The sequence below is a fragment of the Mya arenaria genome, chromosome 6, assembly GCF_026914265.1.
Source record: "Mya arenaria isolate MELC-2E11 chromosome 6, ASM2691426v1".
NCBI classification, from domain to species: domain Eukaryota; kingdom Metazoa; phylum Mollusca; class Bivalvia; order Myida; family Myidae; genus Mya; species Mya arenaria.
Genome location: NC_069127.1, coordinates 21,633,180 through 21,659,305, shown reverse-complemented (window position 1 = coordinate 21,659,305; position 26,126 = coordinate 21,633,180). Strand labels below are relative to the sequence as shown.

At 34.1% G+C, this 26,126-nt stretch overlaps 2 protein-coding genes across 9 annotated transcripts; both read right to left on the bottom strand.

The window, feature by feature from the left end:
• Positions 1-742: 742 nt before the first annotated feature.
• On the bottom strand, positions 743-6,068 carry LOC128239215 (uncharacterized). The gene is made up of 5 exons (XM_052955760.1): positions 6,011-6,068; positions 3,708-4,040; positions 3,218-3,343; positions 1,869-1,970; positions 743-1,270 (listed from the first exon to the last, which is right to left on the bottom strand). The coding sequence occupies exons 1-5, from the start codon at positions 6,051-6,053 to the stop codon at positions 1,236-1,238; spliced, it is 639 nt and encodes a 212-aa protein (XP_052811720.1). The 5' UTR covers positions 6,054-6,068; the 3' UTR covers positions 743-1,235.
• Positions 6,069-12,044: 5,976 nt separating this feature from the next.
• Positions 12,045-24,846, bottom strand: LOC128239247 (uncharacterized). 8 transcript variants are annotated; one of them, XM_052955800.1, is made up of 10 exons: positions 24,707-24,846; positions 21,623-21,686; positions 20,007-20,073; positions 18,343-18,678; positions 17,974-18,102; positions 17,036-17,089; positions 16,007-16,105; positions 15,622-15,708; positions 13,256-14,434; positions 12,045-12,498 (listed from the first exon to the last, which is right to left on the bottom strand). In XM_052955800.1, the coding sequence occupies exons 2-10, from the start codon at positions 21,659-21,661 to the stop codon at positions 12,437-12,439; spliced, it is 2,052 nt and encodes a 683-aa protein (XP_052811760.1). In that variant the 5' UTR covers positions 21,662-21,686; positions 24,707-24,846; the 3' UTR covers positions 12,045-12,436. The 8 variants fall into 8 exon arrangements, with proteins under 8 accessions (XP_052811760.1, XP_052811763.1, XP_052811761.1 ...); XM_052955803.1 differs by lacking the exon at positions 24,707-24,846 and adding an exon at positions 23,157-23,194; XM_052955801.1 differs by lacking the exon at positions 24,707-24,846 and adding an exon at positions 23,122-23,190.
• Positions 24,847-26,126: the final 1,280 nt, after the last annotated feature.

The window sequence follows — 26,126 nt, the reverse complement described above, 5'->3', positions numbered from 1 at the left end:
GTTAACAAAACGAGTAAAATAGTTCAAATACAATATGAATGGAATAATTTTCGATAGCACAAATGCATAAAACATATGTTACTGTAGTTTTAAATTCATTTAGAATTACATACACAGCAGCACGCAACGCGAAACACTGTCAACAACGCCTGGCGCTAAATATTATAATGTAAACTACATGGACAAGTCCATTAGTCAAATAGTGATAAACAATGTTAATAGGCATAAAAGTTTATTAAAAACAGACATTTGAAAGAGAAACAACAACAACTTAAACACGCTATAGAAAACCAAAGCTTTATTCCATAAACGATGGAATAACAGCTTTTGAACATGAAGTGGAACATGAATTCACTGGAAGATTAAACCAGATTATGTGCATCCAGCTTTGCGCTTGTCTCAACATTTATAAATGTTTACATGATTAAAGATATAGGACCTATCATAGCCATATTCAACGAGACCAAAACTAGACCAAAACTTAATTACTGATTTAATATGAAATAACTAAAACCACATCCACACAATTGTTATGGTACAGTGTTGTCATACAAATATATTGTAAAGTAAATCAATCAACGCAATAAGTAAACAGAATAGAATTGCACATACCTCATAATTTAAAACAATACAACGCATATTTTGAAGTTTATGATAATGCATTTTTAATGAAGAATATAAAAAAGGAAAATGTGAATTATATCTAGTTATCTTGTAAATGCAACCATTTAAATGTTCAAATTTTATTAGTCTTCAAGTAAATTATTCATTTAAGGCATTTAGATTTTTTTATGAAACACTTTTGGTTAAAATCACACTTCGTTTAAAATATATAACACACATTTAGTAAAACGTACAGCATAAGTAATACATACAGATATCAATCAAATACAAAAGCATTCATACCTCACAGATTGGGTTATGAAAGTGAACATTTACATGAGTTCATCTTAAATGTATTGACAAAGAAAGAATAACAACATCAAAATACAAGCATGGTTCTCTTGTTGGAACTAAGTGGCAATAAGTAACAACATGGTATATGCCACCTACGAACCAACAAACAACCATGAATTTTTCATATAACTCTGCATAATAACACACAGTCTCGGTTCGTGTTATGAGAAACCTGTGTGCAGAGCACATTAAATATGTTCACTGTGAATAACAACACTATAAGCTGGTTCGTGTCCATTCAATTTGTAGTATCTGGCAAAAGCTTGGCCTTCAACGTTTTATATTCTGTAAAAGCGTTTCCTGGTTGGAGGACCTTGACGAAAAGATAACATTGATTTCTTATAATATTTACTTGATTAAATAATAATGATTTATCGGAACTAGACATCCCGGATCTTCACATTGATCATCTAGATTCAGATACACTTACCGTTCAGTCATCGCCATTGCATACATATTAAATCTAGCCATTAAAGTGCACACCAGGAATTAAAGCACGTGTACCAGTTTGACGGATTTACAGCCATAGCAAAAATTATAGATTTTGACAACTTAATTGAAACCTGATCAGCGCTTATGTGATACCCCTGGTGTGTTCTTCAAGACAGCCAAGTTGAATTAGCAGTCTTGTGACCTAGGCAATACATAATGCATGTCATATTCCATCATTTGTTTCTCAATTAAGTCAGTTAATTTTGAAACGAATATGCACCGTATGTGTTTTGCTGCTAAAAATGTATATGATTAGTTGTGTGAGTGTCATTGGCTTGCTTATCTTACGTTTATTTAAACTTTGTGACTATGACTTAGATTTAGAAACCCATTTTGCTTTAACACGATTATCGTTTTTCAATTCATTTAGAACTATGTCAGTAAACATAATGTTTTCAATAGAAAATACATATTCTTACTTGCATGGGTTTTCGGAACGGTTGAAGATGGAAGGGGTTGTTGTTGAATCTTATCACAGTGGTCATCATCGACGGAGGTACTACTGTCTTTTTGTTCTCTTTCTATGATTGCCATTAAAAAATAAATTGAACAGAACAGATAATTTATGTAGACTTGTACAAGATACATCGTCTTCGAAGCCACCTGCACGCACACACGCACACACACACACACACACACACACATATATATATACAAAAGTAGATAAAATATAGTATAAAGACAGCACCAATGCAGGTAAAGAAGAACACAGCTATTATTGTCAACATTTTGCTCTTGTTTACACAGTATTTCATAATCATTGTTTGTTTATATCGTGTCAATTATAGTTGAAGTCTAGTTACAGGCTTTTAAAATGCCAACAGTCTGTATTAAGCAAGCTGACAAGGTTTCCAGCCAAATATAGAGATATGTGTTGTTGAATCTTCGATAACAACAAGGACGAAAAAGGCCATGACAATTTAGAATATGCAGAAAGACAGAAAGAAACAATGCAGGAGAATACTAAAATCAAGCATAGACTAGAGAACCACTAGAAATCCGTAAAATGTCCTGTAAAATATATAAATCTATGCGGCACTAACTGTTCATTTAGTAAGGCTTCGGGGTGTTAAGTTCAAAGGAAATAAATCAACTAATATCTATAATGAAACTTATTTGGGGCTTACCCGAAGAAAATGACAGCTTAAATCACAGCGGCAAGAGGCATCACAAAATGACAATAATCGATGTTATAATCAATCATGAACTATAGAATCCGCAACTTTGATACTTGCAACTTACTAGCGATTTCTTTAAACATACACCGCGAGATGAGATGTTAACACTGCCTGATCACTGATGACGTCACTAACTATATGAATTGCACATATCATTGCTTTCTATTTCTTTTGATGGATTAAAACGTATATTATTGTTGTTTTTATGTTCAATTTTTAAGACAATAATTCTAGCTGTTGATAAAATATCATTTAGGACTAGTTGCTTTCATGCGAAGGAATCAGCCTGATAACATTTTATCTAATTTAAAACTTGGTTCTTGCAAATTTTGATGTGAATTTAAGATTCATTGACTTACATTTCAACATGAGTTAGTTTAATTAGTAAGTTTAGAATTAAAATATCTTAAGGATGTTTATGTCTGTATCGAACTTATTAGACAGGTCATTTAAAAATATGACAACCCGACAAAGTTACATTTTCATCGTTTCAAATACAGTCGTTCGAAGATGTTTTTAATCAAATTATAAATCTAACAATAATGTCGGATTAATTAGATAATAGCATGGTAAAGAACAATGAGACTTACTTCGATAAATCAAGGCGACTAGAACAAGAATAGTCCCAAACGCCAATACAAGCAGGACTATAGCCCACTCTGGAACTCCGACCTCAGATACAGTCGCGAGCTTCTTTTGGTGGTAGTCTTCTTTCCCTTGTTGTAATAAAAAAACGGAAGACTAAATCTTAGCAGCTACGTTTTTCATACGCATGTCTCGCAAAAGAATTCCCGCGTAACTAACGAGATAACGCATTCAGAAACTTATTTTCAGATTGGGTGGCACTGCATTATAGCATGTTGACAATACAGCTGACTTTAAACAAAACTTTCTTCAAAACAAACTCGAAAAGCCATAAAAAGTCATCTCTGAATTAACCAAAATAAGAATGAAAACTATAAGGACATAATACTAACAGCCAATATATTGGACTCTTCATCGAAGTATTTGGCAATAATGTACGTGCGAATGTGCACAACGTATTAAATAAAATGTTTGATTACGTTACTTCAAACCTACCTTTCAGAGTCAAAGCAACGAACGAAGAGCGGAAACAGTTTGTAATAGGTACTCCTTCTATTGAAACATTTGTCAACGTGAATGAAGCTGATGAAATGTTTACACCAAACATATATCCGTCATAATCATAAATGATGAAAACACATAATCCACTCGGAGACAAAAAAATATGGAAGAAATTGGCATAGTCTGGTTGTCTTAGTTCGGCGAATAAGTCACAGCTAGCTACATATGTCCCATTAGCCTTGATGTTAATTATGTCGCGTGGCTCTGACGAACTGATTTTAAAGACAACGGTACCCTGATAAGCTCTCACTGTACAATCTGTCTCATCTGAAAAACAGTATATGTATAATTTTTAAAAAATACGAGACTAATGTTGATTAAATGTATAACGGACGCGCATAACAGGTCTATTCAAATCGTGTGGTACGACTGATATATTTCTGAGAACACAAAAATGTGTCCACCGACAATCAGAATCGTCCCCATGTTCCCCATGGACGGAATCTGGGCGGGTTTTTATCCGAGTTACGTCTCCGAACGTATCAAAAACGACCGTTTTAAGACCAAAATTATGTTTACTGCCATATTGTTATTTCTAAAACCCGGACCGACATTCATCATAAAATACATCTGTTCTCTGTGCGTTTTGTTTTGTTTTAAGAAATATTTTTAAATATTTATCTTGTTCGTGTAGAAATGATTCAAATAAGGGTGAACGGCTGAATACTGTCCATTATGTCAGAGAATGAACAGTTCGAGGCATGCAGTACCGAGGGTTCTTTTTTTCGCTGACATAATGGACAGTTTGAGGCGTTTCAATTACTTAAAACATGTAAACACCGAAGTCCAAGTCATGAATTTCATGGCGCCATTGTCTGCTTATTTGACACTGTTACATCATTTGAAAAGATACTTATCATGCAAATTTTAAAGGCAAAGCAAAATAATTTTGCGCACAATTACGTGTTCATATAAATTGTAATTTTTTTTTGCTTATTTTTTTAAAGAATATTTTAGTTGACGACCTATTTTACATTCACAAAGTACTAGGCTGAAAAGGCTTAATCATTATGAATTTCACGGGTGGGTAAAGAACCGCCCATTGCCACTGATTTTATACACACTCCATGCATCAGATTTTAGCGGTGACAATGTGTCAGCCAATGGTGTTGTATTTTGTGTCTGTAAGATGACGTGAATTAAAACTTTATGATTAAAAAGGGCTCGTTCGCTACGCTCTCTCCAGCCATTCTTAATCATTAAGATTTTTATTCATGTCATCTAACTTTTTCTATACGTTAAACTACTACGGATATAAAACAAATGCAAACAGTTTTTTCTTTGTGTATTATTCATTTAATACGGAAACTTTTTTAAGTTGAAGATCTTTTGTTTTCTTCTCTTTAAGATATATATAACTAATAAACATTTTCGTTTTACTTAACTGCTGCACAAACCTCAGTCAGATCTTCATTTGGCATTTAGTTGTTACAACATAAAAATCGAATTTTATTAAAAAATAACATTTTATAATTATGCATTAAACCTAAAAAAAGTTTTTAATGACTGTCCATTATTTGACAATTACGGTCCATAATTAAAATATTGGACAGTCTATTCTTAAAATATTAAACAGTTAATAGAAAAAAAGTTCAGAACGCAGTCCAATTACCCATAAAATGAACAATAGATGACGTCACACACATGTTTTAACGATTTGTGTTTGATCCTGCCCATAAGTGAGTTTATGTGATTTGAATTTAAGTTTATATTCGCCCACGAGAAAAATGAATAGACTAACGATAAGTTTTATTTTGTCAATGTGTACCAATTGCAAATAGAATGTTCTAGTTGGCATTGAGGTTCAAAGTGCTTTCAATGATACAATTAATTTATCATCTGAGTCTGTAATATATTTGATATGAACCGTCCAACGCAATATCTGATGCCTAGATAAGACACAAATGAGAAGTAAACCATGTTGAACGTGTAAGGCATGTCAAGTTCTAATTTCCCACACATAATCTAGTAATGAGGTATCTTAATATTTTACGATAAAAAGACAGCCAAATTCAAAATATTCAATCAAAAATAAACTGCCGGGAAAGGCTAAGTTGCCAAACGTTTAACAAGATGTTTTATGTATTTAGTACTCTAAAAGTAACGGGTAATTTATTGTGCATCTCGTGGGCTGGTTGCGGAATATTATTATTCTTGTCTAATTTGAGATTGTATAATTTGGCTTTGACTCTCCTCATGCAGTTTACACTATTTTCTATATCACTTGTAGTTCTTACCTGGTCGCAGTAAAGCAGCAGCTACAGCAACGTCAGAAGACATGCCAACAACGGTAACTAGAGCCAAAAAACATTCATATACTTATATACAAATTCTTCATTTTTATTTATATCAACCATGTATATGAAATGATACATGGTCGACTCATGAATAACCGCCTGTAAACAAACAGATTTGACACGTAGTTATAGCAAAGAATGCTAGTGCTAAAACAAGGACAAAATGCGTCTGTTGTTGTGCTCCATAAGACTAAGTCAAGCAGCAAATTATGTTTTCCATATGCCTTGATACACGTGAGCCCAGTAGTAGCATAATTGGCTGGTGCTGATCTATGTGAAGCCAAACTTACAAAGCCGTCTTTATCTGAAAATATCCAATCCAAGTAACTTATTAAGGCATGTGAATTGCTGTATGTATAAGTATGTTTGTGTTCAACATGGCATTAAAATGGATATCACAACATTTTTGGCAAGACCAGTACGTTTAACTTTGTAATATGCCGTGTATTAAAATGCTTTAAACAATGTATACAACAAAAGAAATAAAATTGTTGACAGGTTGATAATTTATCTTGCTGCTAATTTCCGCCAAAAGAGAAACGGTGCCAGAATCTAGAATATGATGGACATTAAAAGATAAAAATAATAATAAGTAGAGATGTTATACATGTATACCATACAGCAATAACCTCAACAGTAAACAATAATGCTATGATCGACTATTGTATGCTTGCTCTATCAGTGGACGTACCTACACATACATGTTCATAAATGTCAAGTGCAATATCGTATCTGTGGACCTTGTAAGTATTCTGTTTTGGAATAATAGTTGATTTATTTCAAATCCGACTTCATTAACCTAGAGATATATTTATAGACAATAAAACATATGCATGTTCTGAAATAGTATGCAGCAATACTATTGAAGAAAATGCTTTACGGAATAAAGAATTGATTAGCGATATATTACATTAAATTACTCGTGTTTTTTATGCTCGACCTATATGCGTTTTGTCTATATGCTATAAAGGATCACCTAAGTGACTCTCTTTTCACGATTACTGCCAAATCAGGGACATTCTATTACTAGATTTCACATTTTATTTCATTTGTCGCTGTGTTTTTTTACCAAAAAAAGTCACAGTGCCTGGAATATAAATTGAATTAAAGTTGACGTGATTTTCCAATTAAATTTCAATTACAATTCATTTGAATGTATTAAAAACAGAAAATAAAAAGTCACTCGTCAATTATAACAGTTGGTGCCCACTTGCTGTACAAATGTTAAGGTTGAGGATTCCATTGGAACAAGCGGTCACCATTGCTTAATCTTAGCACTTCCTCCGATGTGCTTGCCACAACAAATTGTAGCCCTGTGTACTGCTATCATTCGTAAGATTTTTGCCTGAACAGACAAATTAAGTCATAAGAACTATTTTAACCCCTACTATCCCAAACGAGTGTTAGACGTATATTTTTGCAAATGACAGTCGAGGATTTGTGAAATTTTCAGTTACCCAGTATCATGTATGACCTATTTTGACGGCGGAGACACTCATTCATTATTTATTCGGTCTTTTGACTTTGTAATTGTCTTTATTTCATAGATCGCTGTGCCATCTGTGCATTCGCTAGGTAGATAATAGGTAAGGGTGTGCTTGTCTGAAGGCATTATTAACCCGAATTAAAACGAAATTAATAATCAGGTAGTGACCGAATCAAATCCATCAGCATTCGGTTTACACTTACAAGCTTTGTGACACTATTAAACTTTTGTATGTAAATTCTGATCAAGGCAGCTGCTCTTCCCTACCTCAATCCTATCAGAGGTTAACTTTCGTTTATCACATTCTCTTTTTATTTAAATCGACTACGTACAAGTAATCATACCAAAATTAAGTGCCAAAATGTGCGCCTTTTTATCCCGAAGCTAAAAATGATCAGAAAGGTGTTCATGAAAATAAGATAATTCATTCTAGCAAAATGAAAAATAACATCACGTTTAATAATGTTAGTTATTATAATAGTCATGCGAAAAACCTCGGTGAATGTAATAATCAAAACGTTAACATTCTTTTTATTTCCGAACCCATACATGCTCAAACCTTTCCTTTTTTAAGTGATTTCCAACCTTATTTGCGAAACATGAAACCATTTCTACTGCAGAAATATCACAATTAATCACATTATCACACATATCCGCGACTATGTATCATCACCCGACACAGAATGATCTTTTGAACAAGCGGATGGGCAGTGAAATTTCGTGCAATAAATGAATATAATATTACTATATTGGCGGAACATTAAAAGCGTTAAAGAATTGCACTCGCCAAATAAATATTGAAGAGTCTAACATTTACATAATTTCTAAAATGCGATCAATAAAATGAATTGATTTTTCATATATTTTTTATATTGTGTTTATGCTATTAGCGAGGCTATTCCAACAATTTGCGATATCATATTTAATCACTTATCCTTTTTCTTATGTTTGTACATTTATTCAGTCGTTAGAAGACTATATATCACATATCGTTTACTGCTTGTGTACGCAAGGACATATTTTCTAGTGCATTTGAAATAAACTTTAAAACTCAACATACAGCTGATTTGTTACAGTTCTAACTACAATTGTAATTGTTACTACTAAACTTCCGCATTCATGTCAGCAATTAAGGTGACGCTGTATTATACCTGTATCGCAAACTATGTTATATAACCCATGTTAGAAACAATTATCTATCTTCGGAAAAAAAATCAAAATATGATTTCCAAAACCTCAAACATTAAGCGGTAAACAAACGTGTTCATTACGATTCCGTTAACACAATTGACCGTCTCAAAATTTGAAATCCCTTCAAACTTAAGTATTATCGGTTTATTATAACGCAAAAATAATAAAAAATATTATTACATCCGAGCTAAGGATTGCCATCCACTAAGGTAATGTCAATGCTAGTATTGTGTATCGTAGTGGTCTTTAGGGTTTCATCGTGTGGCATTTTGCCAATGCCAGCTGCCATACTATTTTTAATTTTACTGACGTTGCTGGTCGACCCTATATTTACGTTTTAATGACACATGGCAGATAACTTATGCTTTGTACATTTGTTTTTACATGTAGTTTTCTTTGTTGCTGAAAAAGCTTGCTTATCGACGCTAGCTAGATGTTGGTTTTTGCTTGTGATAACTGCTTCTTGATACATATTCCGCCGAGAGCCTCTCTTAATGAAGCTTTGTTGAAGTTTTGCTTAAACTGAATATTTTCACCGGAAACCTTATGTTGAAAATAAGTATTTTTTATATGGAAGCTTAAGCATATTTTACTTTTAACCTACATGTATCTTGATCATCCATTACAGATATACATAATATGATTTCCTTTATATGTTTAAGGTAATTACATAGCGATGTTCAAGTCTATCAATAACTTTTATGCTTAATTTTTTCACAAATGTCAACTTCGATTTCAATAAATACTCTGTAATTGTTTTTGAAATATTTGTTCAACGTTAATCGTAACTATTAATCACTTTATAATAGAACTTATCTCATACACTATCCACTAAGGATTCCAAATGATTATACACAGCTTTTTTTATTTGAGGCTCTTCTCCCTCCTTGACCTCAGGCTTATGACACCTGGCATTCTTAGCGAGTTTGACATATTTAACGTCAGAATGTTATCAATACTGTTCATGATATTCCTATGAAAGTTTTTTCTCATTGATCAGGCAGTTATGGTCTAAACACAACGAAATACTGTTATATCAGAGTGCTTAGCAACATGAGGTAAATAGTAGAATAACACTTTTATAATTGTTCATTTAGATTATATATATATATATATATATATATATATATATATATATATTTCTAAATGAACGATTATAAAATATATATATATATATATATATATATATATATATATATATATATATATATATATATATATATATATATATATATATATATATATATATATATATATATATATATATATACAACTCTTTTAAATTGAATAAGAACAACAAGGGCTAGAAATTTGAAATAGACAGTCAAGTTGATTTGACTGTCCATGTTTCCCCATACGTAGTTGATATATGCAATGTAAAATGGAAAGCAGGACATGTTGATAAGATCGATGATAAGAAAAATAGAAAAATATAAGCTGACGTAATTTTGTATCATGATTTGGAAACGTGCCGCTTCAGACAATTCTCTCTATTTCAGTTGATTAAACAACAACTCGAGCGAAATATATTATAGCTTTTACTTTGGTCTGCTATCGTTGTCCTTGTTTATATGTTGTTCATTATTAACGCAAAAAGTAATAATTAGTCAATATGAATCTTCTTTGACATTTAGAATGAGTAGATTCACGTAATCATTTTAGTTGTTTCTAATCAACATTTATACAACATAAATATCATGTTGATAACTTAAGCAAAATTGTACGATGAAAATGTTGTAACACTGACGGTGTTTTCAAGCTATTCCATATATGCCGTCTTTGACATTGTTATCAAAACGCGGTAATATATTTCAGATACATTATGAAACCCATTAGTCAGACAAACAATATAAATACATATATGTAACGTTTTCTTAGTTTCACATAGAATGTTCATAGACAACAATGAAGACAATATCACTTGTCGCCAATATCACGAATAAATGATAAACAATAAAAACTACAGGGATAAGACTACAAGACAAATATTAAAGTAAATTCTGTTTAGAGACACCAACGTAAAAAAGACAACTTAAGCATCAGAAAATATTTATCAATAAATGGTTGGGTAACTTTCGTGGAGCGGTCAGTGACACATGAGTTCACTGCAACAGGAGTTCACTGGAATACGTGTTAACTGAAACACGAGTTCACTGGAATAGGTGTTAACTGAAACACAAGTTCACTGGAACACGAGTTCACTGGAATACGTGTTAACTGAAACACGCGTTAACTGGAACACGAGTTCACTGGAACACGAGTTCACTGGATTATGAGTTCACTGGAATACGAGTTCACTGGAATACGTGTTCACTGGAACACGAGTTCACTGGAATACGTGTTAACTGAAACACGAGTTTACTGGAATTCGAGTTCTCTGGAACACGAGTTCACTGGAATACGTGTTAACTGAAACACGAGTTTACTGGACTACGAGTTAACTGGAACACGAGTTCAATGGAAAACGTGTAAACTGGAACACGAGTTCACTGGAACACGAGTTCACTGGAGCACGAGTTCACTGGAACACGAGTTCACTGGAACACGAGTTCACTGGAACACGAGTTCACTGGAACACGAGTTCACTGGAACACGAGTTCACTGGAATACGTGTTAACTGAAACACGAGTTCACTGGAACACGAGTTCACTGGAACACGAGTTCACTGGAACACGAGTTCACTGGAATACGAGTTCACTGGAATACGTGTTAACTGAAACACGAGTTCACTGGAACACGAGTTCACTGGAGCATGAGTTCACAGGAATACGAGTTTACTGGAATACGTGTTAACTGAAACACGAGTTCACTAGAACACGTATTCACTCGAACACGAGTTCACTGGAATACGTGTTAACTGAAACACGAGTTCACTGGAACACGAGTTCACTGGAACACGAGCTCACCGGTACATGATTTTTAAAGATCACGAGTTAATTGAAACAATAGGTCACTGAAATATGAGTTCAATGGAACACCTGTTGACTTGAATACGTGTTCACCGTAACACGAGTTTACTAAAATCTTCTTTACTTGAACCAAAGTTAGTTAAAGTACGTGTTCACACGAGTTTAATGGAACACGAATTTACTGGAACACGAGTTCACTGAAACACGAGTTCACTGGAATACGAGTTAACCGGCAGTTTTAAACCTTTTTGCTTACCACCTCAAACTTGTTCCATCATTTACCAATAATGATAGAATTTAACTATATGCATCATTGCAGCTAAGCGATAATAGACGATCACGACGGACCAATACTAGGATATACTAAAAATAAAACAACATCCACACACTTATTATGATACAGTGTCTTCATATAAAATACTATTTTATAACAAAAATCAACTCTAATAGATAAATAATTTAACAGACTAGTGTAGCTCATAGAACAAAAAATGCGATGCTTATTTATACCAAGTGGTATTGTCTGTGAATAAGTCGCTTTAGTTAAGAGTGTTACCAAGGACAAAGCTGTGTTGTTGTTTTTTCAAAATAACTCTATTGTTAACGAAAATATTTTAATGTTCAAACTTTATCCGCTTTTAAAAAATAAATATTGAAGACATTTACAAGTGTTTGTGTATCACTTTGTTACCTAAAGGTTTACACAGTCATAATAACAATCAATGGCAGAATAATGGTGCTCGCAATAAGGAAGAAACTCCGAAATACATAGTCATTGTTCTATACAGGGTCCACCAACACTTGAAAACGATTTCGGAGTATCGTCTCACTTGATCCAAAACCTGGAAGAAAAGCATAATATCGATCTTGACAATATTCACTTATTAATGATTGATCGGATCTGGGACACTCCGATCCACACACTGATTAGGGTTATAAGTCGCTAATTATGCGGACATCTTAATGGCATTCTTGTACAACAACAGGGGTCTAAACGTTTAAATATTCGAAAGTTGTCCCAAATAGCGAAACATTCTAAAATTACTTTGTTTTGCAATACGGTATAGAAATGAAACTTTCCAAAATGTATTAACATTAATATAAGCTCTGGTCAACGTTGTAGTAACTTTTGTCATATCCAAAAGCTTAATAAATGTATGTTACGGTACGTTAAACCTATCCTTTCCAAAATAAAAATAAATAGTTATGATCATTGTTTGACTTTTGTACTGGCTCAAAACTTCTGCTATAACAAACCTGTATGTGCGGTTTTATAGGTTTTATTTGTACAGCGTAATGCTATTTAAGACTGCAAAGATATTTTAATTCGAATAAAAGTGTCGACGTCAGCGGCTCTCAGTGATTTTATGATATGCAGACTTAAACGCTGAAAGAGATTCAGTTATGCAATTCCAGTTGCATCATTAACATAATTTTACATAATTCATGATGAAACATGTATTGATGCACATTTGAGCAATGTAACATTTGTTAAAGATAAATTGATATTTAAAATATTGTTTACTATACTTTATAATGCTATTATTATTTATAATGCTTTATATTTTTCTAATTTTGATATAATGGACAGATAGATACCTTTCCTATATTTTTCGAATTTGTCCTGTCGATCTTGTCCTTGTTTGTCATTGCCAGCCGCATTGCTATCCTGCCGTCCCCGTCTTTGTTTGCCCTTGCCAGATTCATTGCTATCCTGCCGTCCCCGTCTTAGTTTGCCCTTGACAGCCTTATTGCTATCCTGCCGTCCCTTGATAGCGCCATTGCTATCCTGTCTTCCCCGTTTTGGTTTGCCCTTGCTAGTTTCATTGCTGTCCTGCCGTTTCCGTCCTAGTTTGCTCTTGACAGACTCATTGCTATCCTGTCGTTCCCGTCCTTGTTTGCTCTTGACAGGTTCATTGCTATCTTGCCGTTCCCGTCCTTGTTTGCGCTTGACAACCTTATTGCTATCTTGTCGATTACGTCCAGGTTTGCCCTTGCCGGGATCACTGATATCTTGCCGTTCCCGTCCTGGTTTGCCATTGCCAGTCTCAATGCTATCCTGCCGTCCCCGTCCTGATTTGCCCTTGTCAGTAGCATTGCTATCCTGCCGTCTCCGTCCTGATTTGCCATTGCCAGCAGCATTGCTATTCAGTCGTTCCCGTCTTGGTTTGTCATTGCAAGTCTCACTGCTATCCTGCCGGCCCCGTCCTGATTTGCCATTGCCAGTCTCATTGCAAGCCTGCCGTTCCCATCTTGGGTTGCCCTTGCCGCTCTCACTGCTATCCCGCCGTTCCCTTCCTGGTTTGCCATTTCCAGCAGAATTGCTATCCAATCGTTCCCGTCTTGGTGTGCCATTTCCAGTCTCATTGCTAGCCTGCCGTCCCCGTCCTGAGTTGTCTTTGCCAGAATAATTGCTGTCCTGCCGTTCTCGTCCTGGTTTGTTATTGACAACCTCATTGCTATCCTGCGATTCCCGTCTTGGTTTGCTCTTGACAGCCTCATTGTTATCTTGTCGTTCTCGTTCTGGTCTGCTCTTGCAAGTCTCATTGCTATCCGGCCGAGCTCGTCCTGGTTTCTCATCGAAAGCCTCATTACTATCCTGCCGCCCCCGTCCTGGTTTGCCCTTGACAGCGTTATTGCTGTCCTGCCGTCCCATGATAGCGCCATTGCTATCCTGTAGACCCCGTCCTGGTATGTCATTGACAGCCTCATTATTATCCTGTTGTTTCCACCCTGGTGTGCCCTTTACAGCGTCATTATTATGCTGCCGTCCCCGTCCTAGTTTCAATATTATATACAAATTATTTAAAGTTTAACATGGAAAATTATAGAGAAGTTTCCCGCCAAAAGCTGGCGAAGAGATGACAGTCTACGTCATTAACAATGAGAACTGTATGTAAGTGGTAACACAGTGGTATTTAGAAACATAAACTCAAATTTCAATTATTTTCAATAATGAGCATATCAGTTTTGGTTTAAGTCTAAGATTGTATTGTGATTATAGAAAATTTATATTTACACTCGTGGCCTTGCAACTTGTACAAGTATGTTGTTCCATTACTCTCATGAACCTGAAAACAACATGTATCCCCCTTCTCTCTCTCTCTCTCTCTCTCTCTCTCTCTCACACACACACACTCTCTCTCTCTCTCTCACACACACTCTTTTTCTCTCTCTTAAAGTTAATATTTATAAAACTAATATTACCTTAAACATCACAATAATTATTTCAAGTCATAATTTGAATTTTGCATTATTACTATTGTTACTTGAGAAAACATAATTTGAAGTCTTACGTTGAAAAATATTTGAAGCTCTCATTGCATAAAAGTGTACTTGCTCATCAGACCAAACAAGTGCCCTCGTAGCAACGAAGAGTGCTTGCTTAACGGTCCAAACGAATTCCACCATAAACAGGGGTGTCCTTGCGTATTCGACCAAACAGATGTCTTTTTATAAGAAAAGATTGCTTGCTTAAACTACCATATAAACGCCCACTTAACGAAGAAGTGTGCTTGCTTATCAGACAAATCAGCACCAATAACAACGAAGTGAGATTGCTTATTAGACCAAACAAATGCTTTCATAGGAAAGAAGTGTATCTTAACAGACTAAAGAAGTAACCTTATAGGAAAGAAGTTTGCTTATCCGCCACAATGTCTTTTGGTGGTTAAAGTCCTAAAAATGGTAGAATGTTCTTCCATCCAAAGGTAACTCATTAAGTTTCTATCAGCTATCTGCTATCAATGTTCAATAACGCTATTGCACTATAACATGTCTTTTTGTTAAAGTAGTTGATTGTTTTGTTTTATTTCAAGCTTTTCAATTTCGTTTTAGCTTTCAAAAGAATGTTGAAGCAAAATAAATTAAAACGGAATACATGCATGGTTCCTTATGATACTACCATTTGTATGTGTTTGGAAAACTATTCTTCTGACTCAACATGCTATATGACAGGTACATACCATTCTTATCTTTTGCGATAGGTTCCAGTTCCTGGTTCTTTTGACCCTCTTCCTTTACAGCACCATTACTATCATGCCGCTCCGTTCCTGGTTTGATAATAATAATAAAGTCATGTATTCATTATCATGTTTATCTAGCCATGGATCAAGTTAACTTATGGACTTGAATTTGCTTAATTGAACTAAATTACTTATATTAAAATGTTTAGGTGAGTGAGTTTCTTCTTCTTCTTCTTCTTCTTCTTCTTCTTCTTCTTCTTCTTCTTCTTCTTCTTCTTCTTCTTCTTCTTCTTCTTCTTCTTCTTCTTCTTCCGCATGTATCGCCATTGCTGTAATTAATGACATTAAATTCAAAGATTATTTCATAGGGATGTAATTGTCTAACCTGGCTTGCCCTGTCGATGTTTTGTATTGCCATTTCCTTGAAGCATCTCTTCATCGCACATGTCCGTATCATCGCTGTCACGTCTTTTCTTTACTGGTACTCAATAAAAATGTTCACACAATTAGTATAAATCGATAATAAGTTACGATATTATATATTTTATTACGAATATGCCATTCTTACGTGTGATAACAAAATGTTTTGTCCATCTAGCATATCATTATACATTTATTTTATTGTAAGAAGTTCAAATATGTTATGATAAAAACATTGCCATTTTTAAGTGAAATAGCAAACAAACCACACACTAATCAAAATACATTTATGGATGCATGACAAGCAAATTAGAGCCAAGTAGTTGGTACAGTGTATTTTGTTTACTCAGCTATCTGACTGAACCGATTGTTGAGCTGAGACGTCATAAACGATCTCGCTCATATTTTTAGACCAAACATTTGTTTCCTTGGTAATGCATTTGAAAACATATTTTGAATAAATGTTTACTCTTTGATACAAAAATGCAGAACAAAAACAGTATAAAATATAGTCCGGTTGTAGTGGGAAGCAAACCCACGCCAGAACAGGCAAGAACAAAATAGAAAAATGATGCCTTAACCACTAGGCCACACAAACTTGTACAAAGGCTGAAAGATATTTTAACGTTTACCGAATACATTGGTATCATCTCATGATAATGTCTATAAACCAATCACGCTACAGTCTTTTGCTGAATCGAGTTACTTACCTTGTTCAATATTGTGGTCTTCAAGGACAATATTTGAGCAAATATCAACATTTGTTGAAGTGTTCAAGCTGTCAGTATCTATGTTTTAAAATCTCTAATGACACACATTAATTCGCAATATATATCAAAACATGCATTTTACAAACCATAAGCGAGTCCCTTTCGAGTCTGACTTAGTTCAAACAGTAAACTATAAGTTGGTTTCAATAAATGACAACTTATATGTGATATGTGAAATATATGAATTTCTACCTGTTCTTCAAGATCATTTAAAACAATACTACCATGATTTGACGAGTTCTGATCCATTATACCACGTTGAAGTCTGCGCAAACAGGCTAAAACAGGTCAAATATGCATTAACCATTTGAAGACATGTCATTACTTCACACAAAATATGTTTACAACGAACCCGTTTGTTTGAGGGCGAGAATTGCTATGTTGGCTTGCATAAATATTGATACTAAATGTATAATTCCATTTGAAACTTTATAAAAAAACATAATATTTCATTTCGACATTACTAAATGCGATAATAATCATACACATAAAGGAACCATAACAAACAATAATGTATACATATGCGCCGTCAAAATTGTAAACAAAAATGGCATCTGTCATTGTGTCAATAGGCAGCAAAGTGCCTTGGTGTCCTAAGTGAGCATATTTCCCGCGGCTTTGAGACATTGCATCTGGTAAATAAAAGGGCTGTGAGTATGAAGTAGAGTTTGAACGTGATCACTGTTATATTGCAAAACGCTCCTAAAATTTTACTTAATGCTTTTCCATTAATTTTAAATAAATTCTTTCAGGCATTTTTTATTGTTGTTGGGAAATTAAAATCATACTGATTTAGAGAAGTCGTCACAGACTGAATTAGAATATATTTCGAAATAAAACATTTTCAAATGGACATTGTCATGTTTTGGTCAAGTCTTACTTTGAGTGGATGACTGCCTGATTCAATGTAAACTTATTGGATCAAAGGTTTACCTACGGATTTTTATGGTTAACGGTGTCATGCAATTGTTTGTAACCTAAGCTCTTTTGTTTTCAATATTTCTGTTAAACCTTCAGAGCAATTCCGCAGCCTTGGTCGGTTTCGTCGGCGTCATTGTTCAAGAACAGTAACTAGGCCATAAATTAAATAATATTTACAACCGTCGAGTTATGCCCCTGGCTCGACTTTATAAATACATACACGTCTACCAAGAATACTAACCTCGACAGAGCAGGGCTATAACAGCAGTAAGTATAACCACACTTTCCAATACAAGCAGAACTACAGCCCAATCTGGAACTGCGACCTCACAGATAGTCCCGAGTGTTTGTTTGTGGCAATTTTCTTTCCCTAGTGGTATAAGATTGGAAGAAAACCTGTTAACAATTACATTGTTAATACACATAAATGAAAATACAGCAGGTGATCTCTGGAAAAAATGGTGATTCTAGATCTACGTGACACTGCATTATAAACATGTTAACACCACAGCGTCTCTAATCGTATCTATCGTATTATTTATCAATTTCTACGTGCATATGTGTACAACGAATTTAACTAAATGTGCTGACTACATTACGTAACACCTACCTTTCAGATTTAAAACAACAAGCGAAGGGCTGAGGCAGTTTGTGGTGATAGGTTCTCCTTGAATTGAGACATTTGACAAGGTCGATGTAGCTGATTTGATATGTACACTTAAGATATTTCCATCATAATTATAAATTATGAAAACACATGATCCGCCGGGAGTCAACGAAACAAGAAAATCATTTATATCGTCTTTTTGCCTGAGTACAGCCTCTGTGTCACAATCTGCTACCCATGTCCCATTTGCTTTGATGCTTAATATGTCTTTTGGATCCGGCGAACTGATTTTAATAACTACGGAACCTTGATACACTCTCACGGTACAGTCTGTTCCATCTGAAAAAAAGTATAATCAAAGACAACGAGTTTTATGTTGATAAAAAGTCTAATCCGCAAAAAAATAAGTTGTAGTCTAGTCGTGTGGTGAGATGGCTTTGCTACTGAGAACACAAAACGTTGCCCACAAAACTAAATAATCCACCGATAATCGTATCTGTTCGACAGATGACAGCTGTTCCTTGTGAACGGAACATGTTTTACATAAAAACTTTAACGACTTTATCAAAGAATACAAGATGACCACAGCCTATTTACTATTACACGTGTTCACCATACCGTATGCGTCCAGTGTGTGTTTTAACATGCTGGCCTGTTTCGGTAAGTTTGTGGTCTCATATTACCTTTATGTGGTTTTTAGGTTTTATATATAAGTTTCATATACACTGTGTGTACAGTAATTCCATAAACGTAATTTATTTATGAAGACTTTGGTCTCGATAAACTGATTGACATGATCATAGCATATAAAAACTGGTTTCAACAGCAAAAAGGCGGACGTTAGCTTAGATATCAGTGACAATGTCGTTCATGTAGACAGTTAAAAGACAGGGTCGGGAATTAAGCCTTTTCGTACTCACCGTCGCTTATGATCAGAAATATGACTAATGTGTTCAAGTTTTTAGGAGGAAGTAAAGACTGCATGATGAAGAAATCTGTTCGTGAAAAAGAGAAGTTGGTGAAGGAAATTTGTATAAACCTTCCTAAAGTAATAGGTAATAGGTCTGGGCCGCTTTCTTAGGAAGGATAAATCAAAATATAACGTCTTAAACGTACTGGGTCTTTATCATTATAGGGTAAAGGAAGGTGTAAGCAGCTGTTAATTCTAGAGAATCGTATTTAGGACTGGGAGCAGAATAAGTTTTAGTGTTAGAAGGAACCATATCCTCGTCTTGAAGATATAAGATGTTAAAGTGACGCGACGTACGGAACGAGACGACGAGTGGGAACAAGAATACGGACAAGAACACCAAGACAAAAGGTGATTTTAAGGGCATTTGTTAGGTACCCTAACCCTAAATGGTGTCAACTTGGAGTTTCTTATAATTAAATAAATATTTTATTAATTTATAAATACAAGAGTACAGGATCTAAATAGTCTACCAAAAACATACAGGTATATCAACGATGGAAGCTCCAGGGACAAACCAAGTATCTTAACTTTAACTAAGATGCATTAAGTACTTTTTAATAAATAAAGGACAATCTTTAAGCATATCGTGGACTTAAAGCGGAAAATATTTCCTCCTTCTGAATTTCTCGATAAAAAATGTGGTTTCTCTCGACACGCAGTTAACACTATCTACTATCATACATGATGTTCTTACCAGGAGGTAGTAAAGCAGCAGCAGCAGCAGCAACAACAACAGGAGTCAAACATGCCATCACCTTGGACTAGAGATAAAAAGCATAAACATAAACCAAATGTATGAAATGGTACAAAGGTCGATTTCTGAAATGTCAGCAAACAGCATTCTGTACAAATATCGGACAACAAAGATATTTGACACGTAATTAAAGCAGAAATAATCGATACTGCCTAAGAAGAAAAAAAAACAAAATACGCCATCAGATACAGGATGTAAAGTAGTGGGGTCCCCCGAAGGACTTAGCCAAACCACAAATTATGTTGTCCAAATTCCTTCCCTCGGGGAGGGAAATTTTTAAAAAATCCCTTAGGATGCAGATGTAACAGGTTTAACAGGTGGTAGTGTCACCAAGCCTGTCAAACAACTTATCAAACAGGGCGTTTATACCCAAACGTAGGCAAACCAAGAAACATTCCTTAGCCATTTAAAGAAAATAAACAATTGTATATACAGTCATTTGTGTTATCAACAATAATATGCATATCACTTCAGATCTTGCAAGAAAGCAAACTCATATCAACTATGTGAGTAATAGATCATTCATTGCAACCTACGCAATATATACAACAAACGAATGAAATGATTAGATGTTCATAACTTATCTGGTATTAAATTCCGCCAAACGAACGACGCAAGAAAAAAGGTCGCGAGTTAAAGAAATCTAATTATTCTTCTTATAGAAGCTGGGGTACCTTTTGACAAGTGTTAAAAGTCTGACTAAAGTTGAACTGAACTGGCATAATCACATTTCGCACAAAAGAAAAAAAACACATGATGCTTAATTACTAAATTGTAATGCCAACCAATAATATATTAAATATGGAATGTTTTAGATCTTCTCTGAAAATAGAAATTACGATCAAACGATCGATAAAATGTGTCCATTATAAATTTCTGAAAATGGCAACAATTAGAGTTGCAAATTGTAAGTGTTTCTAAAACCAAACATGTATTTCTGTTTAGAATTTTTTATTCGAATAGTTATTTGGAATTTAACATTATGATGACCTATTTATACTAGAGTACAAATGATAAGGGAGCTTTTAAGCTTGAGTTGTATATAACAAATATACTCTGAAGATTCTAAATTATTGATAAATCTAGCACGTGAAACTTTTTAATCGTGGCCAAAGAAATTAAAATCATGTATGCCTTTTTTATTAATAGGGCCACATTTTGAGTTAAATTAACTCGAGTTGACCTATTACTTAAACTATCTTTAGGTGGTCTCAATTTGACTCGGATTTGTAATCGCTGATAACTCATGTTCATTTTAGTATTTTAATACACTTAATGTTGTGATTGGGCATATGTCAATAAGCACATACAGACATTTATAAACACTTTAACAACAATATCATTGTTAGTAACACATATGTCTCTGTCAGAGCGGAAGTTTTGACGGCCATGATGTTCGCCCAATGTTCTTTTGGCACAATGTGATACCCTACGCGTATATAAAGATAATCACATTAATGTTGGTATGTTAATTTTCCAACACTATAAGTAGAAATATTCAACTAATTAACATTGACAGTTGTCATTCTACTGAAGACGTATTATATAAAACTCACCAGAATCAGCATTATACTACAGTTTTTCTGTGTCTTCATGTTCAGTATAAAGGGGTTAGATGTTCTGAAAAAGTACAATTCATTGTCACTTACGGTCTCTTGTGTTAATGTGTTATGTTGCTTTGATGATGACGGACAATATTTTAAAACATACAATCAATTAAGTTGCCATTTTACATCGAAAATGTACGTGACGTTTAAGTTATCAAATGTTTAGAAAATGGACATTACCCTACACCACATGAGGCCAACCCACAATCAGATCATAAACATTTCACAGCTAGAAGTTAAGTGTTTGAATGACTTAACATCCGGGTTTACATTTGGTTTCATTGCGATACTCTTATCATTCATTGATACAGCTATTCGTGTGCGAGTGGTCTGTTTGTGATGTCTGTACGTTTGTGTCTTTCGTTCTAAGTGGTTTTGGTCTCTACCTTGCGCTTTTTTAGTTTTCTTTCTTTTATTCATTATATCTAGTTTTATACTAACATTTATGTCCTGTTTAGTTTTCTTTTACTATCGCTTGTCCATGGAAATAAACTCCGGCTCTTACATGGAATTGTTAATAGTTGTTTAAAGACAAAACTTTGTTAGGTGAAACAAGAATCAATTGATATATGAAACTCCGGCCATGAAATTGTTATTTTGTTTGTTAGATAGTGTTCAATGATTTGAGCTAGTGTTCCAATTGTACCCAACACAACCTATATTTAAAGATCAGAGTTTCAATTTAGACTGTCCTATCCACGTAAAATTCGCCTTATATACCAAAGGATGAGCTCATTTAAGTACTTAGTTAGGAGTATCACTTTTTATCATCCGGTTATGAAACTGACAAATGCCTCTTTTTCTGATTCCAAATAATCTTTCGACTGACAAAGGAAAAAATCAACATTTCAAAACTTACAACACTTACAATTATCATGTCTTATTCTCATACACATATTTAACTAAATTGCGCTCAAAATTATAAACAATTGACCATTTCACAGGATCTGATTTTAGAATAATGAGGACATCAATCAATTAAACGTTTGTTTTAAAAAATATGCTGTATAATTGCTGTTTTATGGATGTTATTTTTATTTCTTCTGTCTGATATGAAGGGCCTCACACAGTGCAAAAGTCGGTTGAAGGTTCAAAGCGTGAAATGTTTAAAACACAAAAACATTTTTTATTTAGTTTCAGGGTTCAATATTCATAGGACCCAGGCCAGGACATTAATTTGCGTTCTTGAATTAAATGTTATTACAGTTACAGTTTACAAATTATTGAAACTGATGAAGTGGAAATGGGACTTACCTGTGATATATAGTAACCTTGATTACTTTGAAACACAGTTGGGGAAGTGCAATCTTTACAGACATGAACACATCTTATTGCATTACCCCAGCCGATGACATTTCATGTAAGCTTCACAGAAAATTTACTTTTCCCCATGTGTTAACTGACTAATAAGTTCAATTATTATTTAAAGCATCAACAGTAAGACTTACTGATTTACAATTCTAAAATCACTATTCGTTTTTACCCTCGATTTTTTACTTATTGCATGTTAATTCCGTTATTATGTTGAACTTTTACACTGCATCAGCCATCTTGTTGTTTACATTTAAGCACTTCTTTTCCGCTCAAGGTCACAGAGTAAATTTACGCATGATATCACGGTAAGTGATTTGTATCTTCCACTGTTAAATTCCATTAGCTTGCTCATTAATGCTACATTCCAGTCTTGTATACATCAGCTTAAAGCCATTGAATTTCCTATTTTTAGAAATTAACATCGTAGACTGTTTCGAAAACGATCAATCAATTTCGGTCGCATTTTCGATCGATCGAGTTGATCAATTATTTTTTCGATCCACTTTTCGATAAAAAAATTAACGCAATTCTTGTACGAAAGTAAAATAACTTATTTTAATGAGAAATTTTCACGAAAAAACATAGTATTTATTATACTTCATGAATGATATTGTTAGATGTGAAAGCGAAATCTGACTTAAATGCATTCCTATTGTATAATATATACTATACGCAGCGACATATAATATACGGTAACAGATTTACGCGATAATCGAGGGGTATATTATTTCCACGTTATTTGGAAACATGATTAATCCGTCCATGAAATTAAAACTTTTAGGGTGTCTTCCTTTTGTGTTTTTCGAATGGATATATACATGAAAGAAAGTGATTAAACAAATTTAAGGTGTCAAGCGTACAACACATTGAGCTAAACTAAGGCATGGACGACATATTTTAAAGTATTGTCAATTTGAACGACTATGAAAATAAACTGTATATCACAATCTTATAGAGAACTATCGCTGAAAAGTACTGGTAAACTGGTGTTACAAATTTCCACGATTCGTCTAGTCATTGTGCGTCCCTGTCCTTAATTCACTCCAGTTCGATTAACAGTACATTAGGTAACCCCGACCCCCAACAATATTTAGCAAGCATAATACATACGTCCTATGTAAAATGTGTAGGTGTAATAGAAAGTTGAGCAAATTTTACAAAAGAAAATTTTATCAGAGTTTCAATAAAAACATTTGCAATTTTTCAAATTATGTGAATACAAAAAATATGTATTGACGAAATAATTGTTCGCAAGATTGCAAAGGCTTTTGATCCAAAAATGTGATAAAATCGTCGTTCGTAAAAGTGTGTCAACTTCTTATTACCGCAAAACATGTTGTGAAGCATGTATGATTTACTACAGAAAAAAGATTGATCCTTAAATATGAACTTTTGAAACATTCTTTTTTTGCCCTTTTTATCCACTGTATTGTACTGTTGATGTTCAATAACCCCATAATTTAAACCGTCTGTAATACCCAAAATTCATTTGAAATATATGTTTATTAATTATACCGGTATCACACAAAGGGCAGCATGGAACAATGGAAAATTCAAACACCTAATATTACTTATGTGAAAAACAACAGAAACAAGCTCAGTAATATAACAACAAATGGAGCTAAACTAAGGCATGAACATATTATAAAGTAATGTCAAGTGAACGACTATGAAAATATTACTAGTAATTGCGTCCCAATTTCTGAATCAAAGTTTTACCTGAATTAGGAGATGACGATTCAAAGTAGACAAACAAAACATCCATGTACTTAACACTGTAGATTTTTCACAATTAATAGCGCAACAGAAGCCGATCTGTTGTGTGAACGGAAAAAACTGTGTTTGATGTTACATCTGGGATCCCACTGTAAATTTTCCGTTATAAATACCGTGAAAACCTCAAGCGGAATCCCAGATTAATAGGATTTGACACAATGGCCTCATTAAAAAGAGGAAGTACATATCACTTAATTATTATTCCCACCAGAAGGCAAATGGGATAACGTAATGGTAGGCGTGTTTGTATGTATGTGTGTGCGTGTGTGCGTTCGTGCGTACGTTCGTAAATACGTGTGTTTATGTCCAGGCAATATTGTCCTAAGCATAACCTTCAAGTATTGACTTCAAACTTCATATTCGTACAGATGGATTTCTATGGAGAAAAGTGCACTGAATCATAACTATGTGTGTAGTGTTTATGAGTTATTCGGTAATTTCATAGTTATTTTCTTGCCGGAGCATAGCTTGAAAACCCTTTCAGAAAGACTTCAAACTTCTTATACAGATAGATCTTATTGATGAAAAGTGCAGTACCGTTATAAACCATACATACTTTGGCAGTATGTATTTTAGTTATTGCCCATTGTTTATGTTCATTCTTAATTTTTGTCTGGAGCAAAGCCTTTGACGTATCGATTTCAAACTTAATATACAGATAATATCTCATTGATGAAAAATGCCGTGCACAGGAACCAAAACTTTAGGTGCAGGTTTTTTTTATTGCCCTTTGTTAGTTCACATACCGGAGCATTATTTGAAAGGTCTGTTGATAAGGTTGCTCCCATATGAACAGAAATTCCTATAAATACAGGATACATTAAAATATGCCTTAGGGAATGTGTACATTGCATGAGGCCGGACCCCACACTTCTTTTTATAGGTATTCGGTATAAAGGAAATGAAAAAGTAGGCATTATTCGGAACGAGGTTTCTCTATGTTGTATTAAATTTTTTGAAAGCATGTGAAAGGGTTAACACATTCATAATATTATTTTTAAAACCCTGACGAATGTTGTGGAGCTTTTTGCAATTGATAGTTGTATTACAATTGCACGACAAATGTTTTAAATTACCTCGCAAAACAACAACAGGCTTTAACGAATGGGTCATTGAGAGGGAAGAGTGCATCTAAGTACAACAATAGGGATATTGATAAGATGGTTAATGGTTATCGCTAAAATATTACATTTATGAATCCTCATAGCCATAAATCAACTTTACTCTATCGGTAACAACTGTAACATATGCATGTAAACGCGTAGCATTGAACACATTTTACCATTAAACCATCATAAAATTAGCCCCACTTATTGAACTATCGTAAGAAAAATAATATTTATCACTGATCTATATGATTTTC

Coding starts and splice junctions, on each gene's coding strand:
- LOC128239215 (XM_052955760.1), bottom strand. CDS start 6,053: ATGTCTTCTGACGTTGCTGTAGCTGCTGCTTTACTGCGACCAG. Junction 4,041..6,010: donor TGCTGCTTTACTGCGACCAG/GTAAGAACTACA, acceptor ACTGTTTTTCAG/ATGAGACAGATTGTACAGTG. Junction 1,971..3,217: donor AGTCGCCTTGATTTATCGAA/GTAAGTCTCATT, acceptor TGGCAATCATAG/AAAGAGAACAAAAAGACAGT.
- LOC128239247 (XM_052955796.1), bottom strand. CDS start 22,992: ATGTCTGTAAAGATTGCACTTCCCCAACTGTGTTTCAAAGTAATCAAG. Junction 21,687..22,927: donor AAGGTTACTATATATCACAG/GTAAGTCCCATT, acceptor GTACTTTTTCAG/AACATCTAACCCCTTTATAC. Junction 18,103..18,342: donor TGTTGTTTTAAATCTGAAAG/GTAGGTGTTACG, acceptor TTATACCACTAG/GGAAAGAAAATTGCCACAAA.